This window comes from Thamnophis elegans, chromosome 3, assembly GCF_009769535.1.
Source record: "Thamnophis elegans isolate rThaEle1 chromosome 3, rThaEle1.pri, whole genome shotgun sequence".
NCBI classification, from domain to species: Eukaryota; Metazoa; Chordata; class Lepidosauria; order Squamata; family Colubridae; genus Thamnophis; species Thamnophis elegans.
Window position 1 is genome coordinate 34,774,656 of NC_045543.1, and position 22,124 is coordinate 34,796,779.

The 22,124-nt window shown below is 44.6% G+C and overlaps 1 protein-coding gene across 1 annotated transcript in view; it reads right to left on the minus strand.

Annotated features, from left to right (window-relative positions):
- COPS8 (COP9 signalosome subunit 8) overlaps positions 1-22,124 on the minus strand; it is a 43,297-nt gene that overhangs the window by 6,229 nt on the left and 14,944 nt on the right. The window contains exons 4-6 of the mRNA XM_032213944.1: positions 20,145-20,277; positions 16,554-16,661; positions 15,505-15,567 (exon numbers count right to left, since the gene is read on the minus strand). Coding sequence (XP_032069835.1) covers positions 15,505-15,567; positions 16,554-16,661; positions 20,145-20,277 — 304 coding nt within the window. The remainder of the gene's footprint in view (positions 1-15,504; positions 15,568-16,553; positions 16,662-20,144; positions 20,278-22,124) is intronic.

Consider the following 22,124-nt stretch of genomic DNA (forward strand, 5'->3'; position numbering starts at 1 on the left):
TCCCTCATGGCTGGTTATTAACTGCAGTGAGGTGACACGAGGCTGGATCCAGGCGGTTGTGACCGCCTCGCTTCGGGAGGGGAACTTCCCCGCCGCACTGAAAGCGGCGGTGGTGAGACCCCTCCTGAAGAAGCCATCTTTGGATCCAGCTATCCTTAATAACTATCGTCCAGTTTCCAACCTCCCCTTCCTGGGGAAGGTTGTCGAGAAGGTGGTGGCCTTCCAGCTCCAGCGGTCCTTGGAGGAAGCAAACTATCTAGACCCCTTCCAGTCAGGCTTCAGACCCGGTTACAGCACAGAAACCGCTTTGGTCGCATTGATCGATGATCTCTGGAGAGCCAGAGATGGAGGACACTCCTCCATCCTGGTCCTCCTTGACCTCTCAGCGGCTTTCGATACCATCGACCATGGTATCCTTCTGCGACGACTGCGGGAGGTGGGAGTGGGAGGCACCGTGTTGCGGTGGTTCTCCTCCTACCTCTCGGACAGGTCGCAGTCGGTGTTAGTGGGGGGGCAGAGATCGTCCCCTAGGCCCCTAACTTATGGGGTGCCTCAGGGCTCGGTCTTATCCCCCCTACTATTCAACATCTACATGAAACCGCTGGGAGAGATCATTCGCAGGCACGGGATTAGATACCATCAATATGCGGACGATACTCAATTGTATCTGTCCGCCCCGTGCCAACTCAATGAAGCGGCAGACGTGATGAACCGGGGCCTTGAAGCTGTTATGGACTGGATGAGGGTTAACAAGCTTGTACTCAACCCAGAAAAGACCGAGTGGCTGTTGTGTTTCCCTCCCAAAGATTCGACCAATATTCCATCACTCAGGCTGGGGGGTCAAACTCTATACCCCTCAGAGAGGGTTCGCAACTTAGGAGTCCTCCTGGATCCACAGCTATCGTTTGACCACCATTTAATGGCTGTGACCAGGGGGGCATTCACCCAGGTTCGCCTGGTGCGCCAGTTGCGACCCTACCTGAATCGGGAGGCTCTCACAACAGTCACCCGGGCCCTTGTGACCTCTAGGCTGGAATACTGCAATGTGCTCTACATGGGGCTGCCCTTGAAGAGCATCCGGCGACTTCAGCTAGTACAGAACGCGGCCGCGCGAGTGATTGTGGGTGCACCTCGGTTCACCCGCATAACACCTATCCTCCGCGAGCTGCGCTGGCTACCTGTTGATCTCCGGATGCGCTTCAAGGTGCTATTAGTCACCCATAAAGCCCTACATGGCAGTGGATCTGGATACTTGAGAGACCGCCTTCTGCCAATTACATCCCTGCGACCAATAAGATCACATAGATTAGGCCTCCTCCGCATCCCATCGGCCAGCCAGTGTCGGCTGGCAACTACAAGGAGGAGGGCCTTCTCAGTAGTAGCCCCGACCCTTTGGAACGAGCTCCCCGTAGAGATTCGCACCCTCTCCACCGTCCAGGCCTTCCGCATAGCCCTTAAGAACTGGCTCGCCCGTCAGGCCTGGGGACAAGGATAGTTACCCCTCCCGAATGATGAATGAATGTTGTTGACTATTTTATTATATGTCTATCTTAACGTCTGTATTCCCCCTCCCCGATTTTATGTGAGCCGCCCTGAGTCCCCTCAGGGAAAAGGGCGGCCTACAAATATTAATAAAATCTAAATCTAAATCTAAATTCTGTCTCATGCAAATCTATAAGGAATTTCCATTCATAAATAATTTTCTGTCAATTAATCCCAAATGTTTTCAATTATACATTAGTCTAAATTAGTGCATTAATTTGTATCCAATTTTTATTGCTTGTTTCCATGTCCATCATTCATAATAGAAAGTTTCTTCATGCTGTTCAGAATTCCAGCAAAGATCCTAAATACTCCTATATATTCTAAACAATTTACCGCATTTTTCGAAGTATAAGATGCATTTCCCCCCCTCTAAAAGTCGGTGAAAATGTTGGTGCATCTTATACGTTGAATGTTGCATTAGCTGGGGGTTTGCCATACCTGGGGAGGAGGGGAAGGGAGTTGGTGTAGCAGCAACAAGCAGCTGATTGGTGGTATTCTAGGAGGCCAATCCAACCGCCAATTGGCTGCAAAGGCTCCAATGTTCCCTGGCTGAGGCAGCAATGCAGAGGTGGGATTCAGCCAGTTCAGCCGAACCACTTGTGTGTGCAGCTCAGAGAATCGGCTGATTCCCCCACTAGCTGGCCTAGGTATGCTCTATGCCTACCTGCCCTGCTCGTTGAACAGTTTGCTGAGGACGTCCTGCCTTTCAGTGCTGGAGAGGGTGGGCAAGGGAAGCAGCCGGGTTGCCACCTTTCATTGGGATGAGCGTCCATTTCCCCCAAGCTGGATATGGCATGGCTTCCTGCCCCCCACTTACCACAATCATCGATGCAATTTTGGAGTGGCAGACTATGTTTTACTAACACAGGCAGGCATGCTAAAGCCTGCCTGTTTAACTTTGTAAAGATAACATCGTTAGAATTTCTTTTTTCAGGAGCAAAAGAACCACCAATGTCCTAAAATTCTCAGCTTGCTATTGTTAGTTTAGGACAGGGGAGGAAGAGTACCCAACTCCTGGGCTGACTGGCTTCTTCCCAGCACCTCTTTCTCTGCTTTGGTGTCGGCCATCAAAGACAAGGCTTTTGTGGGCAGAAGAGCTGTGGTGCAATGGAAAAGTGAGCAAAGGAGCAGCCAGATTGAGGGAAGGAGGCTGCTTCCTCTTTTCCCTACTCCTTGTCACTGAACCCCAGTGAAACTAGCTGAGGCACCACCTCCCAAAATGTTGGGGACTGTCAAATATTACTGGTGCAGTCAGCACAAGCACCTGGCTTTTGAATGCTTGGCTCTGGACCTGGCCTCCTGCCATGGCCACGTAAGCCACCCAATAAAGGGAAACTCGCCAAGCAGGTTGTGGAGGTTCCACTCCTTCCCAAAGAAGTAAAAGGAACTCCAGCCAGAGAAGCTTCTCCAGTCCCCGCAGGAGAGAGAGCAGAGGCAATGACCCAATGGTAAGCACAGCCATCCACCCCTTTATTATCAAAACCAGAACAGTAGTGCCAGAAACTAAGGGGAAGTAGAAGCCGTGATAGACATGGGCTGCTCCTGATGCCTAATCTGCTTCGAGCTGGTTGATGGGATACTAATTGGCAGGGCCCCTGCCATCTTAGTTACTGAGCTCATCAGACTGGAGATGGACCATCATCGAGAATTCATCCATTTTATCTTAGCTCCAAAAATGACTGAATCAATTATACTAGGCCTCTAATGGCTAGACAAATGGGGCCCAACCATCACATAGGAGGATAGCTATAGAAAAATAAACATTGGCATTGGGCCACTGCCACCCATAAAGCCAGATCGCTACCAGAAGGCCACGAACCCCAATAGCGCCAGTGAACCCAATGCTCCAGTCCCCGCTACCAACAGACCACCTGGGAGCCCGAAAATGCCAAAAGAATACCAAGACTTGTCGGGGTATTTTAATGAAGAAGAATGCAACTTCCTCCCCCCTCACCGCACAACAGATTGAGTGATTGAATTCATGCCAGGAGCTAACTGCCCAAACCAAAAATGTATTCCATGACTCCTAAAGAAATGGAGCAGTTGAGAGAATACATTGATGCCAACTTAACACAGGACCTTATCCAGCCCGCAAACTCCAAAGTGGCTGCCCCAGTAGTCTTTAAAATAAAATAAAAAAAGACTGAGGGATGAGGTTTTGCGTGGATTTTCGTGGAATTAATGCCTTGAAGAACACCTACCACCTCTGCCTCATGACATGCTAAGCCACTTAGCCAAGGGCAAGGTGTTCACCAAATTGGATTTAAGAGAAGCCTACTACTGCATAAGAATTAAGGAAGGAGATGAATGGAAAACCACCTTTAACTATGCACTTGGCAGCTTCCAATTTAAAGTCATGCCATTTGGGCTGCAGGGAGCCCCAGCAATGTTCATCCAGCTAATCAATGAGCACCTATACAAAGGAGTCCTAGTTTACTTGGATAAAATTCTCATATTCATTGAGACCCTTGATGAACATGTAAAGCTAGTGCAGCAAGTACTGAAACTCACCGCAAAGCTCTACACAAAGCTGTCAAAATGTGAATTCCACAAAACCTCTCTAGATTATCTAGGCTACTGAATATCCAATAGGCCAAGCCAGATGGCCACCTGACCCCATCAAACCCTGACAAATTGACAGGTGCACTTAGAACTGCACTTCCAGCTGACCTCTGGCTCACAGATAATAAAGATATTTTGACCATGAGGGATGGGCTAGCATGGAAAGGATCCAAACTATCTATCCCTGAGAGCTTGAGACTGGAAGGACTACAGCGCAGTCATGACTCTAAGCTGGCCGGTTACTATTTCTGAAAACCCTGCAGAAGGCAATTCTGGTGGTCAAAGATGAAAGAGGATGTGGAAGTCTACATAAAGAGTTGTGGCACTTGTGCTGCCATGAAAATGAGACCAGGAAAGTGCCTTGGGCTCCTTCAGCAAGTGGCAAGTCCCGGCAGACCTTGGGAAGAAACTGCAATGAACTTTATTATCCAACTCCCAAATAGTGGCGGACACAATGATTTGGACAGTAATCTATTTATTTTCCAAGCAAGACCACTTTACTGCTTGTGCAGGATTGTCTTCAGCAAAGATACTGGCTAAGGTGTTTATTGAACAGATCTACCGATTGCATGGAATGCCCCAATGGGTCATCTCAGATCGAGGAGTCCAATTTATGGCCAAGTTTTGGAGAGAGTTCTTGAGATCCATTGGATCCACTCAAGGACTCAGCTTGGCTTTCCATCTATATACGGATACTATAAACGGAGCAGCAGAAGGTACGAACACAATGGTGGAACAATATATAAGATGCTATGTGGATTACCAGCAAGAGAACTGGGCGGACCTATTGCTGTTTGCAGAAGTAGCTTACAACAATGCAGTGCATAGCAGCACAGGACTAACCCCTTTCCAGGTCACCAGTGGCATGGTAGTTGTCCCCATGCCCAAACTGCCCAGAGAGCCCCCTTCCTCCATGACTCTGACTGAGTGATGGATTCGCTAAGAAAGGGGTGGGAAAATATGAAGTAAGCACTGGCAGAAGTCACTGAGTAGTATAAGAAACAGGCAGATAAACGCCGATCTCTTCAACCCCCCTTCCAGGTGGGAGATAGAATTTTTCTGTCAAACAACTACATACGGCTGAAACTGCCTAGCAAAAAGCTGGGACCTAAGTTTTAGGTTCATTTCTAATAGTGAAAGTAATTAAGTCAGTGACAGTTCAGCTTAGCCTTCCCCGTATTCTAGGGAAAGTGGATCATGAATTTCATTGTAGCCTGCTGAAAACAAAACTTGGGTCTCGATTAAGACTTCAGACCCAGCTACCTCCAAAACCTATAGAAGTGCAAGGAGAAACCCATTATGAAGTAAAGAAGATTTTAGACTCTAGGTTGTATAGAGGTAATTTACAATATTTAGTTCATTGGAAAGGATACCATTTGTCTGAAGCTACCTGGGTAAAGAGTTGAGATGTGAAGGCAGATAAGCTAGTCAAACATTTTTTATGAAAAATACCCTGATAAGCCAGAGTCCCCCTGGGAGAGTGGGAAAGATGGTTAGGCTTTTGATTTTAACCACTTGTGTTATTCTCATTAGAAGACACGATCTTCTGATTGGGTGGGGGGGCAATCTGTCAGGCCTGGAAGCCATCTTTTGCATTGGGTCTTGAGGCCTGCCACATTTCATGCTGTGGGAAATTGGGAGGGGAGATTATATGGAGTGTGAGATATATAGTCAAAATAACATTCCTGTCAGATCCTTACAAGGGAACTGCCATTCAATTGGGAGGAGGGGAGCCTCGGAGTTAAATCATTAGCTACATCTGTAACAACTGAGTTTTACAACTTCACAACTGGTTTCCTGTCACCGGGAGACTGAAGGTCCCATCATCTCTGGAGGGATGTTTATGATAGCCATGTGGGATATATTACTTTGATGTCTAACTAGAGATAGCCATGGGAACGTGTGTTTTATTGACTCCCAGGGTAGAAGAGTTAAGGAAGCATCTTCACACTTGTGTATTGGTCAGAATCTGCATTCGGACAAAGGGGAGGGGTCATTATCAGCTTAATCCCATTTGCATGGCCTAAAGGTTTTCAGATGCTGCTTTGCCTCTAATGGTTTCCATCCTGCCTGATTAAATCCGTTTAAATCCGTTTCAAGAGTCTTTACTTTCTCAAGTTAGGAGAGGAGTCATTACATAAAGCAGCATCTCTCTGCAAAGTGGTCAACCAGGAGAGACAACATTTTACTCTACCGAGGCGCCCAAGGAAACCATGTCTGAGCATAACAGCGAACAAGGGGGAACTGACTGCTGGAGGGAGATGGAAACCACCCCACAACTAGAAACCTACTCCTTGTACCCTGGCGGAGAGAATGAGGTGAGCTTGGAGGATCCCAAAAAGCCCCATTGGTCAATCAGAATCGGGACAAGATGGCTGGGAAGGGAGAACCAGGGGAGTCACTCTTACCTGAAAACCAGGGTGGAAATTGGAGTTAGAAGCCCCCTCTGACCAGGAGGAACTAAATGAAGCCCCGTTGAGAGAGGATTCTCTGAAGAGGCATGTAACCAGTTGGTGATGGAAATTTTGGAAAATCTCAACATCCGGGGGGAGTCAGACCGGCAACCGAGAAGCAGTGAAAGGGCGGCAAACGGGGATGACACATGGGGAACTAACTCCGCTATGGTCCCTGCTGATCAAGCTGATGGCACAGCAGCAACAGCTAGGAACTCAGAACATCCCCCCCCCGCCTGGTGCGCCAGTTGCGGCCCTACCTGAACCGGGAGGCTCTCACAACAGTCACTCGAGCCCTTGTGATCTCTAGGCTGGAATACTGCAATGTGCTCTACATGGGGCTGCCCTCGAAGAGCATCCGGCGACTTCAGCTAGTTCAGAACGCGGCCGCGCGAGTGATTATGGGCGCACCACGGTTCGCCCATATAACACCAATCCTCCGTGAGCTGCGCTGGCTACCTGTTGATCGTCGGGTGCACTTCAAGGTCCTACTTACCACCTATAAAGCGCTCCATGGTAGTGGATCTGACTATTTGAGAGACCGCCTCCTGCCAATTAGCTCCCTGCGTCCCATCAGATCGCACAGAGTAGGCCTCCTCCGAATTCCATCCGCCAGTCAGTGCCGACTGGCGACTACGCGGAGGAGAGCCTTCTCAGTTGCAGCTCCGACATTATGGAACAACCTCCCCGTGGAGATCCGTACCCTCACCACAGTCCAGGCCTTCCGCACAGCCCTCAAGACCTGGCTATCCCGTCAGGCCTGGGGATAGGATTACTCTCACCCCGCCCGAATGTTGAGTGAATGTTGTGTTTTTATGGATAATTTTCTTTTATTCACGATTTTTTTTTTTCTTTTAAGTCTTGTCTTGCACCCCCTTCCCCTCATTATTGTAAGCCGCCCTGAGTCCCCTCAGGGAAAAGGGCGGCATATAAATCCTTAATAAAATCCTAAAAAAAAAATCCTAAAAAAATCCCCCCCCCCAGTTGGCACATGGAGTGGGGACAGTGATGGGATTCAAATAGTTTAATAACCGGTTCTCTGCCCTAATGATTTCTTCCAACAACCAGTTCACCAAACTGATCAGAAAGTTAACAACCGGTTCTCCCGAAGTGGTGCAAACTGGCTGAATCCCATCACTGGGTGGGGTCACTCCTAACCAACCCCAAAACCTGCAGTTAGAAAGGAAAATTCCTTCCCTGGGGGTAAAATTTGATGGGAACCCAAAAAAATTGGGATTCTTTGTGGCACACGTGCTCACCTACATGCAAAAATATGGGTGTGATTTTTGAACCCAAGGAGGTTTAGGTTTAGGTTTATAGGTTTATTTTGCATTTGTAGGCCGCCCTTTTCCCTGAGGGGACTCAGGGCGGCTCACAGAAAACCAGGGAAGGGGGAAATACAACATTGAGACAACAACACATAATAAAATAATGAGCAACATGCATACAACATTCGGGCGGGGTAGGAATCCTTATCCCCAGGCCTGACGGGCGAGCCAGTTCTTCAAGGCTGTGCGGAAGGCTTGGACGGTGGAGAGGGTACGAATCTCTACGGGGAGCTCGTTCCAAAGGGTCGGGGCCACTGCTGAGAAGGCCCTCCTCCTTGTGGTTGCCAGCCGACACTGGCTGGCCGATGGAATGCGGAGGAGGCCTAATCTATGGGATCTTATAGGTCGTAGGGAGGTAATTGGCAGAAGGCGGTCTCTCAAGTATCCAGATCCACTGCCATGTAGGGCTTTATGGGTGATCAATAGCACCTTGAAGCGCATCCGGAGATCGACAGGTAGCCAGCGCAGCTCGCGGAGGATAGGTGTAATGCGGGTGAATCGGGGTGCACCCGCAATCACTCGCGCGGCTGCGTTCTGTACTAGCTGAAGTCGCCGGATGCTCCTCAAGGGCAGCCCCATGTAGAGCACATTGCAGTATTCCAGCCTAGAGGTCACAAGGGCCCGAGTGACTGTTGTGAGGGCCTCCCGATTCAGGTAGGGTCGCAACTGGCGCACCAGGCGTACCTGGGCGAATGCCCCCCTGGTCACAGCCGCTATATGATGGTCGAATGACAGCTGTGGATCCAGGAGGACTCCCAAGTTGCGGACCCTCTCTGAGGGGTGTAAAATTTGACCCCCCAGCCTGAGTGTTGGATTATTGGCCAAATCTTTGGGAGGAAAACACAACAGCCACTCGGTCTTTTCTGGGTTGAGCACAAGCTTGTTAATCCTCATCCAGTCCATGACGGCTTCAAGCCCCCGGTCCATCACGTCAACCGCTTCATTGATTTGGCACGGGGCGGACAGATACAATTGAGTATCGTCCGCATATTGATGGTATCTGATCCCGTGCCTACGGATGATCTCTCCCAGCGGTTTCATGTAGATGTTAAATAGTAGGGGGGATAAGACCGAACCCTGCGGCACCCCATATTTTAGGGGCCTTGGGGACGATCTCTGCCCTCCCACTAACACCGACTGCGACCTGTCCGAGAGGTAGGAGGAGAACCACCGTAACACGGTGCCTCCCACTCCCACCTCCCGCAGTCGTCGCAGAAGGATACCATGGTCGATGGTATCGAAAGCCGCTGAGAGGTCAAGGAGGACCAGGATGGAGGGATGTCCTTCATCTCTGGCTCTCCAAAGATCATCCATCAATGCGACCAAAGCGGTTTCTGTGCTGTAACCGGGTCTGAAGCCTGACTGGAAGGGGTCTAGATAGTCTGCTTCCTCCAAGGACCGTTGGAGCTGGAAGGCCACCACCTTCTCAACAACCTTCCCCAGAAAGGGGAGGTTGGAGACCGGGCGATAGTTGTTAAGGACAGCTGGATCCAAGGATGCTTTCTTCAGGAGGGGTCTCACCACCGCCGCTTTCAGTGCGGCGGGGAAGTTCCCCTCCCGAAGGGAGGCGGTTACAACCGCCTGGATCCAGCCTCGTGTCACCTCACTGCAGTTAGAAACCAGCCATGAGGGACACGGATCCAGAACACAGGTGGAGGAACTCACAGCTCTCATGGCCTTGTCCACGTCCCCGGGGGTAACCTCCTGAAACTCAACCCAATGCGAGTGGTCACCCTAGCCCTGGAAGGAGCCGCCGCCAGATGGATGGTGACTTTACATGATACCGATGCACCAGAACTGCGGGACATTGATCGGTTCATGATGGCCCTGCGACAATGGTTCAAGGACCCCCTCGCAGACCGCAAAGCACACGACCGTATTAAAGTTGTGAAGCAGGAACGCCAGCCAGTGGCAGAGTATAGCAAAGAATTCCAAGACCTGGCATGTCATGTGAACTGGCCAGCTGATATCCTGGTAGACCGCAAAGCACATGACCGTATTAAAGTTGTGAAGCAGGAACGCCGGCCAGTAGCAGAGTATAGCGAAGAATTCCAAGACCTGGCATGTCATGTGAACTGGCCAGCTGATATCCTGGTAAGATGGTTCAAGGATGGGTTGAGTGATGACCTCTACAATGCTTGTGTGGCCCGAGGTGCCGCAAACCACCTACATGAGTGGTATCTCATTGCTGAAGAGGCAGAGATTGACATGGCCAGAAATCAGTACCGGGCAGGATGAATGTTGAAGAAATCCCCACCCCAATGGAAACAAGAACCTTTTAAACCGCAAACAAAACCTCCGAAATCCTTAGCCTGTTTCAAGTGTGGAAAAAAGGGGCACAGAGCTGCAGAATGCCGTTCTCAGGCACTGGCTAAGAAATCAGATCACCCATTGGGGGGAAAACCTACGAAACCTGGCCAGCACGGAAAGGAGATGGCCCTGAGGAGCAGGGAGACCGTAGAATTTTCACCCCCTCCCTTCTTTGAGGGAGAAACCCCAGCTTCGCAGCAGGAGGAACCATACTCATCCGGAAGCGAACCAGAGGATGAATCACTGGTAAGCAAACCAATTAAACTGCTTACCTTGCCCCTGAGACTATTTATCCCCAACTGGGAGAGGGGGATGAAAATCTCAGCTTTAGTGGACTCAGGGTGCACCTGCTGTTTGATCAGCCCAACCTTGGTAAGGAAGTTGAGGATTAATGTAAGGAAACTGAAAAGCCCCATAGCTTTTTGCCAACTAGATGGGTCAATAGCAGGGGGGGAGCCAGCTTCATTTGCCACTGAGCCTCTACAGATAGGCATTGAAAGCCACAAGGAAATGCTTACATTTATAGTGGCGCTTGGCATGGAATGGCCACTAGTTCTGGGTCTTGCATGGCTGAAAAAATGGAACCCCCAAATTAATTGGAAGCAAGGCACCATAAACGTGCAGAGGCACGTAACTTTTTCTGAGAATCCAGACAAAGAAACTGAGGGGGCAGAGCACCTAGAAATAGCAATGCCTGCTTACACTATGCCAACTCAGGACATAGCAATAGCAATCCGAAATTCGCCAACTTTTACCGGCAGTTTATCCCCGCTTTCGCCCAAATTGCTCTCCCCATCACCAAGCTCTTAAAAATGAAGGGGGAGAGAAACCCAAAACCGAAGCAGCCATTGAATTGGACAATGGAATGCCAAGCAGCATTTGAAAAACTTAAAAGGCTGTTTGACGCCAAATGTAATCAAACCTATGATACAAGACAATCAACTAGCTGCTAGAGTAACTACCAGATCCCAGGGAAAATGAGATACTCTGGAGGACAAAGACACCACCCAAACTTTTAAACAAGCTTTAACCACCGATGAATGGTTTTTGAGCCACAAAGACAGCTGTCTGATGAAAGATAACCTAGTTTGGGTGGGAGGGAAGTTGTATGTTCCAGCCAGCCAAATACTGTACTTAATGGAAGGGTGCCATGACTCCAAACTAGCAGGACACTTTGGTTTTGTAAAAACTTTACATCTAATTAAAAGGCAATTTTGGTGGCCATAACTAAAACAGGAGATAGGGAGCTATGTAGCCAGCTGTCCAATATGTGTGGCAGCCAAAAGACGCCAAGGCAAAATGCCAGAACTGTTACAGAAGGTAGCCAAGCCCTCAGCACCCTGGAAGGAGATAGCGATGGATTTTATTGTTGAACTACCAGAAAGCGCAGGGAATACTGTCATTTGGGTCGTAACAGACTTGATTTCAAAACAGACACATTTTATACCGTGCCAAACGATCCCAACTGCCAAAAGTCTAACCAAGTTATTCCTGATACACATTTATTGCCTTCATGCAGCCCCACAGAGAATCATCTCTGACAGAGGGGTCCAATTCACCTCAAAATTTTGCAGGGCATTCTTAAACTTACTGGGCACCACCTAAGGACTGAGCTCCAGTCACCATCCGTGCACCAATGGTCAAACTGAAAATTGGAACATGGTTCTAAAACAATTCCTAAGATGTTTTATTAATTTTCAACAGGACAACTGGGTTGATTTTTTACCTTTTGCAGAAGTGGCCTTCAATAACGCTGTGCACTTAAGCACTGGGTTCACCCTTTTAGAGTAGCAACAGGCCAGGATTTCAACCCAATTCCTGAACTACCCACAGAAGAACCCACTATCTCCTCACTAAAAAAATGGATAGACAACCTATGAAATACATGGCCAGTGGTTAGATTGGTGTTACAGGAAGCTAGAGAGGCTTTCAAAACTCAAGCTGACAAAAAAAGAGTAGATCCCAAACCCTTCCATGTTGGAGACAGAGTATACCTGTCGACAAAATTCCTGAAGTCGTTGCAACCATCAAAGAAATTAGGGCCACATTTTATCAGACCTTTCCCGATCACCAAAGTTATCAACCCAGTAACATTAGAATTACTCCTTCCAAAGACACTCAGACAAGTCCATCCAGTGTTTCACATTAGTTTACTCAAATGAGAAGTAATCTCACAACTCAGACCACATGCACCTGCACCTCCTGTTCCTATCATGATAGAAAGCGAACAACATCTTGAAATTAAGGAAATCCTGGACTCTAGGACCCACTGGGGGAAAACCCAATACTTAGTTGCTTGGAAGCATTTACCTTCAGCCCAAAATGAACGGGTAGAGAAACACCACATTAGGGCCCCTGCTCTACTGAAAAAATTTCACTCCCAATATCCTGACAAACCTTTTAAAAATACTATGATGCAATTTCTTTTCCTATTTTTTCACAGGTGGATCTCTCTTTTTTCTAAAGAACGGCAGCATGTCAGATCCCTAAAAGTGAACTGCCATTCAATTGGGAGGAGGGGAGCCTCGGAGTTAAAACATTAGCTACATCTGTAACAACTGAGTTTTACAACTCATTACAACTAGATTCTCTGAGAATCAAGGACACCTTGCCCTGCACCTGGAGTGGTGTGACTGGGAGGCTTCTCCAGTTGGGACGGTGCCTGATTGGACCATGTGATGGACATGTGGGTGCTCGGCAGGGACATGAATTTTCATTTGGGTGGGGAAAACCTGGAAGCTTTCAGATTCAGGTTTTCCCAGATGTGCCAACATGACATCTCTAATAAAATGGAACTTTGAGGAAACTCAAGCCTCAGAGTCTTAGGGGTGTTACTTGAAACCCTGACAGTTTGTTTTTCATTATATTGTTCCAAATATTCCAGAGTATCTAACACTGTCATTTAGCTATTTTTTAAATAAAAAGCCCACAATAGAACATAGAATTATAGGCTGAAAGATAACTTGCAGGTCTTTTAGTCCAATCCCTGGTCAAGAAATAAGACCATATTCCCTCCTGGGCAATGATTGTCCAGTCTATTCTTGAAAAACCCCAATGATGGAACACCCACAACTCCAGGAGGCAAACTATTCCATTGAGTCATTTGATCCTCATGACTGATTCACTTGATCCTCATGGGGGGAAAATTCCGATTTTTTTCCCCAGTTTTTCAACTAAAACCATTGTAAACAATTATTAATCATTATCAAATAATGATATTGGTCTTTAGTTTCTTGCAAAGTCAAATCTTGTCTTTCTTTAAATATTAATATTATAGCAAGAGTCTTCCCAAGTATGTGACATCTTTCCTCCTTGTAAAATAGAATTCATTATACTTTGAAGCGTTATAAGTGTTCAATCCTCAAAACAGACTAATAGAGACTCAATAACCCAACTAGTGAGGGACCTTTCCTAGTTTACTTTTTTTAGTAGCTTCTGAAATTTCTCTTATTGTTATAATCCCATTAATAATTCATTTTTCTGTAATGCTCAGTCATTTTGCTTTCTGAAATATATCTTTATTTTCTCCACTGAAATGTCATGTTCTCTATACAAATTATAATATTGGCAAAATATTAGTGTATAGCCACACTATCCATGTATACAGTATTTCCTCCTTGTAATTTTAGCATCATTTTCTTTCTCTTAATATTTTATAAGCCATTCACTTCTCTTGGTTTATTCCCAAATTCAAAATTTCTTTCATATAGCTCCATTTTATTTCCATTTTGAAGAGCAGGGGTATTGCAGTGGTTAGAATGCAGTACTGCAGGCTACTTCTGCTGACTGACTGCAATTTGGCAGTTCAATTCTCAGCAGGCTCAAAGTTGACTCAGCCTTCCATCCTTCCGAGGTTGGTAAATACCCAGATTGTTGGGGCGATATGGTGTCTCTATACACCACTTAGTGAGGGCTGTAAAGCATTGTGAAGCGGTATATAAGTCTAAATGCTATTGCTATTTCTCTTATTGCTAACATGGATACTTGTTGCTATAAGATCTTAATTTGTTCAGAAATACTTATATAGCTTGTGGATTTTTAAAAATCTTTTCTTTTTATCTCATCCAAAATATTTTGTATTTTCTCTGAAAAAGTATTTGGTAAGATCTAATATCTCTACCATAGAAATTTTAGTAGCCAAATATCTTGAAAACCAAATCATGTCTATTCTTGAAAAGGATCTGTGTCATTCTGAAAAACAAGTGTACTACCTTGAATTGACATTCTTCCATCTTCATATATCAACCAACCCTAAATTGTCCATCAAACTAAATAAGACTCATGGTAATTCACCTTGAGTAATTGTAATATTTTTCTCAAAAGGCCTATCCAATTGGGGGTGAGACTATTCCCCTCCAATCCTCCATCAAACACCAAATTTCATAAGCAAAGTCTCTCATTAACCTGTTTGTAAAAAGTCACTTAACTCCTCTCCAAATCTCTTAAGCAAACCCTACAACCATAAGATAAAAGAAAAGTGAATATTAGGCTGTTAACTAAGTACAGAAATAATAAACTAGAAATAATACACTTATAAATTATGAAAATGTGCAAGTTGGATCTACTATATGCTCCAGACTATCCTGGTAGCAGTACTTTTAAATCTATTTATAAACTTTCTGGATGTGCAAAGAAAGTAGTGAAGGTAATACAATAAAAATACTAGGATTTTACTCCTAATAAAATAAAAAAAGGTTTTGCTAGAAGCAAATGCAATTCAAGATAAGAAATTGCAGAATGATTGTTGTAGCAGACATAGCCCAGAGTCATCTCAGATAGTTTGAAGAACAATTTTCAGCAAAGAAGTAAACCACATTACAAGCCTTTATTATCAATATAGAATATAAATTTAAACTAGAAAAATGACTTAATTTGACAACTTAAATGGTACTCAAAATTGTAACCACATTTAACTGTAACTACATTTCACTCAATTCAGGCATGTCAGTTAAGGCCACTGAAAAATATGCTCAACTGAGTCTTTATTGCCAAGAACCAGACAGAGAAAGCAAGCTGAGGCACTTCCTGTTTATTTCTATTTAAGCTTTACATTCTAAAATATTCATTTAATTATAACAGCCTGCACCCATTCAAATAGATCATTAGTTCATTTATTTGACATGACACTTTAGGAGTATCGCACTATTTTAAACATTTGAAAGAAATGTTGGCATGTAAATACTAATTACATTTTCAGTTGTGTGCAGCAAAGGCAGGCAAGCAATGTTAAGTTATCCTGAAGTGTCACCTCCCTTCCATTTCCCTCCCCCTTCCACAAATCCTCATGGAACTAGAGCTCCACCTACCTGGCTTTTTAGGCATAATCATTCGAGTTGACAAATCTGCTTGCCATCCCTGATCAAGAACTCCTAAAATTAAAATATAGTTCATTAGGTATAATTAGTTTCATACACATGCTTCAATATGGAAAACATTGGATGGGATTAATTTCCTGATTTCTTTTATTTCTTGTTTTTTATTCCTTGCTATATTTCCATTTCCTATAAAGTGAACTATTGTTAGTTTTCCTTTTATTCAGTCAGTTATCCTTTAACTGTAATATAATAAGTGAACTAAGCGCAAATTTTAGAAAACATACTTTTGTTTTTAAAATTATTTCATACTGGGCCCAGAAACCAGTTTTATAGTCTTTATCAAAGGAATGAAACAATCTAATGAAATATTTCTACATTGCCACATAAATTGACAATCTTCAAAAAATATCAGTGAAGTAAAATTGTAAGCAATTCTAAAAATGTGCATAGGTTTAGAAAAGCTGTGATTCATTTTTGTTTACAAAATATAGTTGTAAGAACTGAAAGTCCTGTAACACAATTCTAATAAAATCCTTGTTTAGTGACTGCCTCAGATACTGTTCACTTTTGCAACAGTGATAAAAAAGTAACTCTGACCAATCTTCCCATATATATGACCTTCACAGATCTGTAAAGCAAAGGAAATCTGAAAATCATAAGCAGTTTCACTTAGTGACTGTTTCACTTAACAACCTTAACTTAGCTGGTCTCAACTGTGGTTGCTAAACAAGACTGTATTGATCAAAAACTTAATACTCAATTTCAAAGTTACATAACAGATGATGCATACTAATATTAAGGTAAAGGCATGGCTGTTATTTGACAATAGATTTTTCAACCTAGGCTGCAAGATGATTAAAGATGTCATAAACTGTGGAGGAAAGTTATGATAACATAAAATCAGCTTCCACCACCACCAAATCATATAGAGCAGCGTTTAGAAAACTGGGCGTCTGAGCTACCAGATGTCTAAATATATTCATACAAGTTCAAAGTTGAGTATCTGCAATATTTATTTGCAACTCAGGTATTTTCAGTACCTTTTACGGCTTCTTCTACAGGAAGTCCAACAAAGGCTGCAAAGTCGTCTGCACTTATAGCAGGATATGCCCGAGAGACTAGTCCAAATGCTCGTCGCCTCGTTGCATCTATTAGAGAGGTAATTAATGCAAAGCTAGTTTACCAAGAATAGGAAAACACTTTGTATTCTTAAATAGGTTTCTCTTGAGACAAATCGGAAATGTGCACATTTATATGGGAGATGACTGGTTAGATGTAACATCTGATTCCTTTAAATACATTAAAATGTATTTTACTTCAACATTTGCTTTTGACGAACTATAATCAAAAACTTAAAACATTAAATACTGAATTCCAATTTATAAAGAATGTCAATCTTAATCAAATCTCACATTATTTGTTATGTCATGTATTATCTCAAATTAAGCAGCAGTGGCAGCAATCACAGCTGAAAATGACAACATTTCTCCTGCAAACTGGTATCAGGGTTTTGGAAATGGAAGAGCCTGTCAAGATATAATTATCAATGAAGGTGAAAATCTGTTAAGCACGGCTCCAAAATGAATAGACTAATGATATCATGGTATTCATGGCAGACAAGTTTCTGTTGGCTTGTTGAAAACTGATAAAGTATAGCTCAAATTTAAATTCTCTAACAAATATTCAATCTAATGCTGCATACATTTCCTTTGGCAAAGTACAAGTTGAAATTTCTGCACAAACCTCAGCTTGCATTAACTAAGATATTGTTATATCTGAGCAGAAATTCTCCTTAAAGGTAGTTGTTCTTGGCAGAGTAGAAGGCATGAATAAAAAGTAATTCATAAACAATACTTGTTCTTCATACAACTTTTTTCCATATTTCATTTTTCACTCCTTAATCTGATAATAACCATCTTCCAACTCAAAGCTACCAATGTAATAACTTTGGAGGAAAACCTATTATTACTATTTTTTAAAATTAAACTTATGTGCTGCCCATCTCATCAAAGGCAACACTATTACAATATACCGTATTTTTCAGAGTATAAGATGCACCTTTTTTCCCTCAAAAAAGAGGCTGAAAATCTGGGTGCATCTTATACACTGAATACAGCATTTTTTGCCTCCTGAAACCCCACTGCAAAAATGGCTGCGCATAGCTTGTAGGAGGCTTTCAGAGAGTTCCTGGGGGCTGGGGAGGGCAGAAATGAGCAAAAAGCTGGTTGCTTTTTGCTCAATTTTGCCCCCCCCTCCAGCAGCACTCTATAGCTGTGATGGCGAACCTATGGCACACGTGCCACAAGTGGCACACGGAGCCATTTCTTAGGGGATGCAAAGTGTTGCCCTGTCAGCTCCAATGCGCATGCACTGGCCAACTGATTTTGGCCTTTATTTTTGGCCATTTTTTGCCTCAGGAGTCTTTCCTGAAGCCTCCGGAGGGTGAAAAACAACCCAACATGCAAACCGGAAGTTTGGGAATGACTTCTGGTTTGCACATTGGGTCGTTTTTCTCCGGAGGCTTCAGGACAGAGTCTAGAACTAGAAAGGACAATAAATATAAATCCAACGAGAGGAGAGAGGTGTAAAAGATTTTGCTGAAATGCCCTCCTCCCTCTCTCCTCCCGCCTCCTCTCTTCCCCCCCCCCCCAATCTATACAGGGCTCTGTGCTCCTTCTTCACAGCCCATAGCTGCAGGTGCCTGCAAAGCCAGGCAAGAAAGGAGGAGAAAAGAGTGGTGGAACTCTCCAAGGATGAGCAAATAAAAAGACAAGCTGAAACATCTGCAGCTGCTGTGGCTGCGAAACAGGACTTCTCTGTCTCTTTGCTCCCTGGCACGCTTGGCCAAGGTTCCCCAATCCATCTCTCCCTCTCCCCCCCCCCCAAATTGCTCAGCATGAACTGGGAGGAACCTTGCAGAGGAAAAGGGGGAGGAAGGAAAGGGGGGAGAAATGGGGGAGAAAGAGAGGGAGAGGGAGAAAGAGAAACAGAGAGAAAATGCAACAGAGAAGATACTGGGCCCCGATGGACTTGCTTTTAAGAAAAGGGTTTGGGGGGTTGGACGTGGTAGTTCAATAGTTCCAAGGGTTAAATAAAATGGCAAAGAGAGTTGGGGAGGGGGAGGTAGAGAACATCAATTCTCTCGGAAAATGAGAAGCAGATTTCAAGAAAACTTTTCATCCTACTGCAGGGCTGTAGGTCGCAGTGTTTGCACATGGAAAGCAAGAAAGCTACTTTTACTCCTTTATGTTTTTCCTGGCTTTGTGGAGGGGGTCCTTAGGTTGTCGTATGTCCCCCACCCCTAATTGCCCACCCAACAAAGAGAAGTTCCAAAAGTTCCAGCAAAAGGGGCGAGGAGAGTAAAGGAAGATCCTAAGTTAGAAGATCCCAAACAAAGTTTGAAAGGCTGGGTCTCAAACCGAACTGGCTTAACTGGGATGGGGGGAATAGGGGGTAGAGCTTCACCAAGGACCCTCTTCTCCTTTCCCCTCCTGGTATCGCCCCCTTTACCCCCCAAAAGCAGAGGGAGTCAGTATTTAGAGGGAACGTCTCCTAACTTCCCCCCTTTGTGTGTCACTCTTTCTCTCTCTGTCCCACTCTCTCTTTCTCCCCCATTTCTCTCCCCCTTCCCTTCCTCCTTCTTTTCCTCTGCACGGTTCCCCCCCATTGTTCACACTGAGCCATTGGGGGAGGGCAAAGGGAGAGAGAGAGGCGGATTGAGGGCAGCAAAGAGACGGAGGCATCCCATTTTGAGAAGCCTCACTTTGCAAAAGATCCCTGAGAGGAGGAAAAGCCTCTCTTCACAAAATATCACTGTTTTGAGAAGCCTCTCTTCCCAAGAGATTGCTGTGAGGAGGAAAAGTCTCCCTTCGCAAAGGATTTCTGAGAGTAGGTGAAGCCTCCCTTTGCAAAATATCACTGTTTTGAGAAGCCTATCTTTGCAAAAGATCGCTGAGAGGAGGAAAAGGGAGGTTTCCCCACCCCACTCAGTGCTATTTTCGATGGGAGGCTTCCCCCCCCCCTCTCAGAGCTGTTTTGGGATGTGAGGTCAAAAGGGGGGAATGTTGTGTGTATCCACAGGGCGAGCATGTGGGGGGAGTCGTGTGCACATGTGCAGGGGGCGCATGGGAGGAGCATTACATTATGGGTGTGGGCACATAAGTGCGTGCAACAGCGCGCATGCGTGCGATTTCGGCACCCGAGGAAAAAAAGGTTAGCCATCACTGCTCTATAGGCTTCCTAGTGCCCTGTTTTGACAAAAAAAGGGTTGTTTTTTCTTGTCCCGTCCCCCCCCCCGAACACTCCACTAGCCTCCTAAAGGCTATTCATATACTCTGAAAAATACAGTACATCTACCCTGAAGCATATACTGAAACCATAACCAACAGTAGCTATTCACAGATTACCCCTTCTTAAACTGTACATGCAACTCTTCTTTCCTCATTCCACCCCACACCTTTCCTCTCCTTTCTATAACCCATTTCCTACATCAACTAGCCTCTTTTTATTAGCTGGTATGGCCAATTCCTGAAGGCAAAGCCCTTAAAAGATAATAGGGAAGGAAGCATGGGACCACCCAAGCCAGTGTTTTTATTTCCTTTCATGCACAATTTTAACTAAGAAATGTTTACCTTTCAGTGCTTCCATAATTGGCTGAATAGATTCAGACCACTGATATGCATCAATTGTTGTATATATTCCAGGGAAATCTCTTTGCCAGATTCGCTGCCCTACTGCCCAAATGGCACCAAGTTCAAGATTTGCCTGCAAAGAAAGAATTGTGAATAAAGCTGTGGCTGTTTGACAAGACAAAACAAATATGCTTTTAGCTATACAGAATATTTTGGCACCTCTTCTCTAGGCCTGCTGCCAGAGCCGAGGTGGTGCAGTGGTTAGAGTGCAGTACTGCAGCCACTTCAGCTGACTGCTAAACTGCAGTTCGGCGGTTCAAATCTCACTGGCTCAGGGTTGACTCAGCCTTCCATCCTTCCGAGGTGGGTAAAATGAGGACACAGACTGTGGGGGCAATATGCTGACTCTGTAAACTGCTTAGAGAGGGCTGAAAGCCCTGTAAAGCAGTATATAAGTCTAACTGCTATTGCTATATCTATGAAGCACCCAGTACTTCAGTAGGCAGGATGTTCTACAACCATAATTTGAGAAAGGTGTTTAAGGTATATTAATTTAGAGAAAAGATAAGAAACCTGATATATTTCAGTGTTCTGAACTACTTCCCATCAGTATTGGCATGCCCAACATATATATAATAAATATTATATTGCATTATTTTTCACATATCTAATATAGTCCTTAGCATAATAATAATGTAATAAAGTTGAGAAAGCAATGTTTAATAACTAACATGGAAGTTCAGGATTCACAACTGAGGCATCCTCAGATGTGAATCCTAAAAAGAGCCGAGGTGGCGCAGTGGTTAGGGTGCAGTACTGCAGGCCACTTCAACTGACTGTTATCTGCAGTTCAGCGGTTCTAATCTCACCGGCTCAAGGTTGACTCATCCTTCCATCCTTCCAAGGTGGGTGAAATGAGGACCCAGACTGTGGGGGCGATATGCTGACTCTGTAAACCGCTTAGAGAGGGCTGAAAGCCCTATGAAGCGGTATATAAGTCTAACTGCTATTGCTATCCTAGATTAAGTTCTACTAACCACAACCGGCACCACCTGTTGAATGGAGATATCAACAAATCTTGTTTTTCAAATTAAGAATCACCTCCATTATGTCATTCATAACATCCACTGCCACATTCTGCAGGTATTCCCTCTTTGTCCACATCAAGATAATTGCAGGATAGCCTAAGATTATACTGCAGCTGACTAAATCTAAAAAAAATGGTAACTAAAAATAATTAAGTAAAGAAAAAAGAGTAAAATATATTAAAAACTAACTTGAGCTGCTGAAGAGGGCTAAACCTGCTGCTGGCTTTGCTGCCACCTTTTTTTAAAAAGCCCTTTACTTTTATTTGGCAGTAGAGCTAATTTTTCTCATTCAGCTGATGTTTGGGCTACAGAGAATTTTATTTTGCAATCAGGCTAGTGAAATATCAGGGAAAAGCACATAATGTTGTGCCACTGCAATTATTATTCATTGGTCTGACCCATGACAAGAATAGATCCTGACATACATGCTAGTATATGAAGGGCTTTGTTTTAACTGTCCTTTGTTTTAAAGTACTTTGATCTGATTTTTCATGGCAACTTTGATCTTATTATAGTGCAAAAAAAACAAAAACCCTTAATGTGCACATTATGCAACATTCTGATTGCTGTTGTCTACTAAATCATTTCTAAACCTCATTATTATTAAAATTAATGTTAAACATATAAGCTGCCTGACTCTGGACAATAAGTCTTGACAGTTACAAATAAAATGTTAAGAACAAGAAAAAATACAATAAAAGACAAAAATGAAGAATAAGGAAAATGAGAATGATTAAAAAACAGGGGTTTCACTCACCCTCACAAAAGACCTGTGCGAAGAACTAGGTTTTCAAATCCCTTCCAAACATCAACCAAGTCAGAGCTATACAGATCTCCGTGGCACGACAAAACCGCGGTCCACTAAAGCGCGCCCGATTAAAGCGCGTCGCTG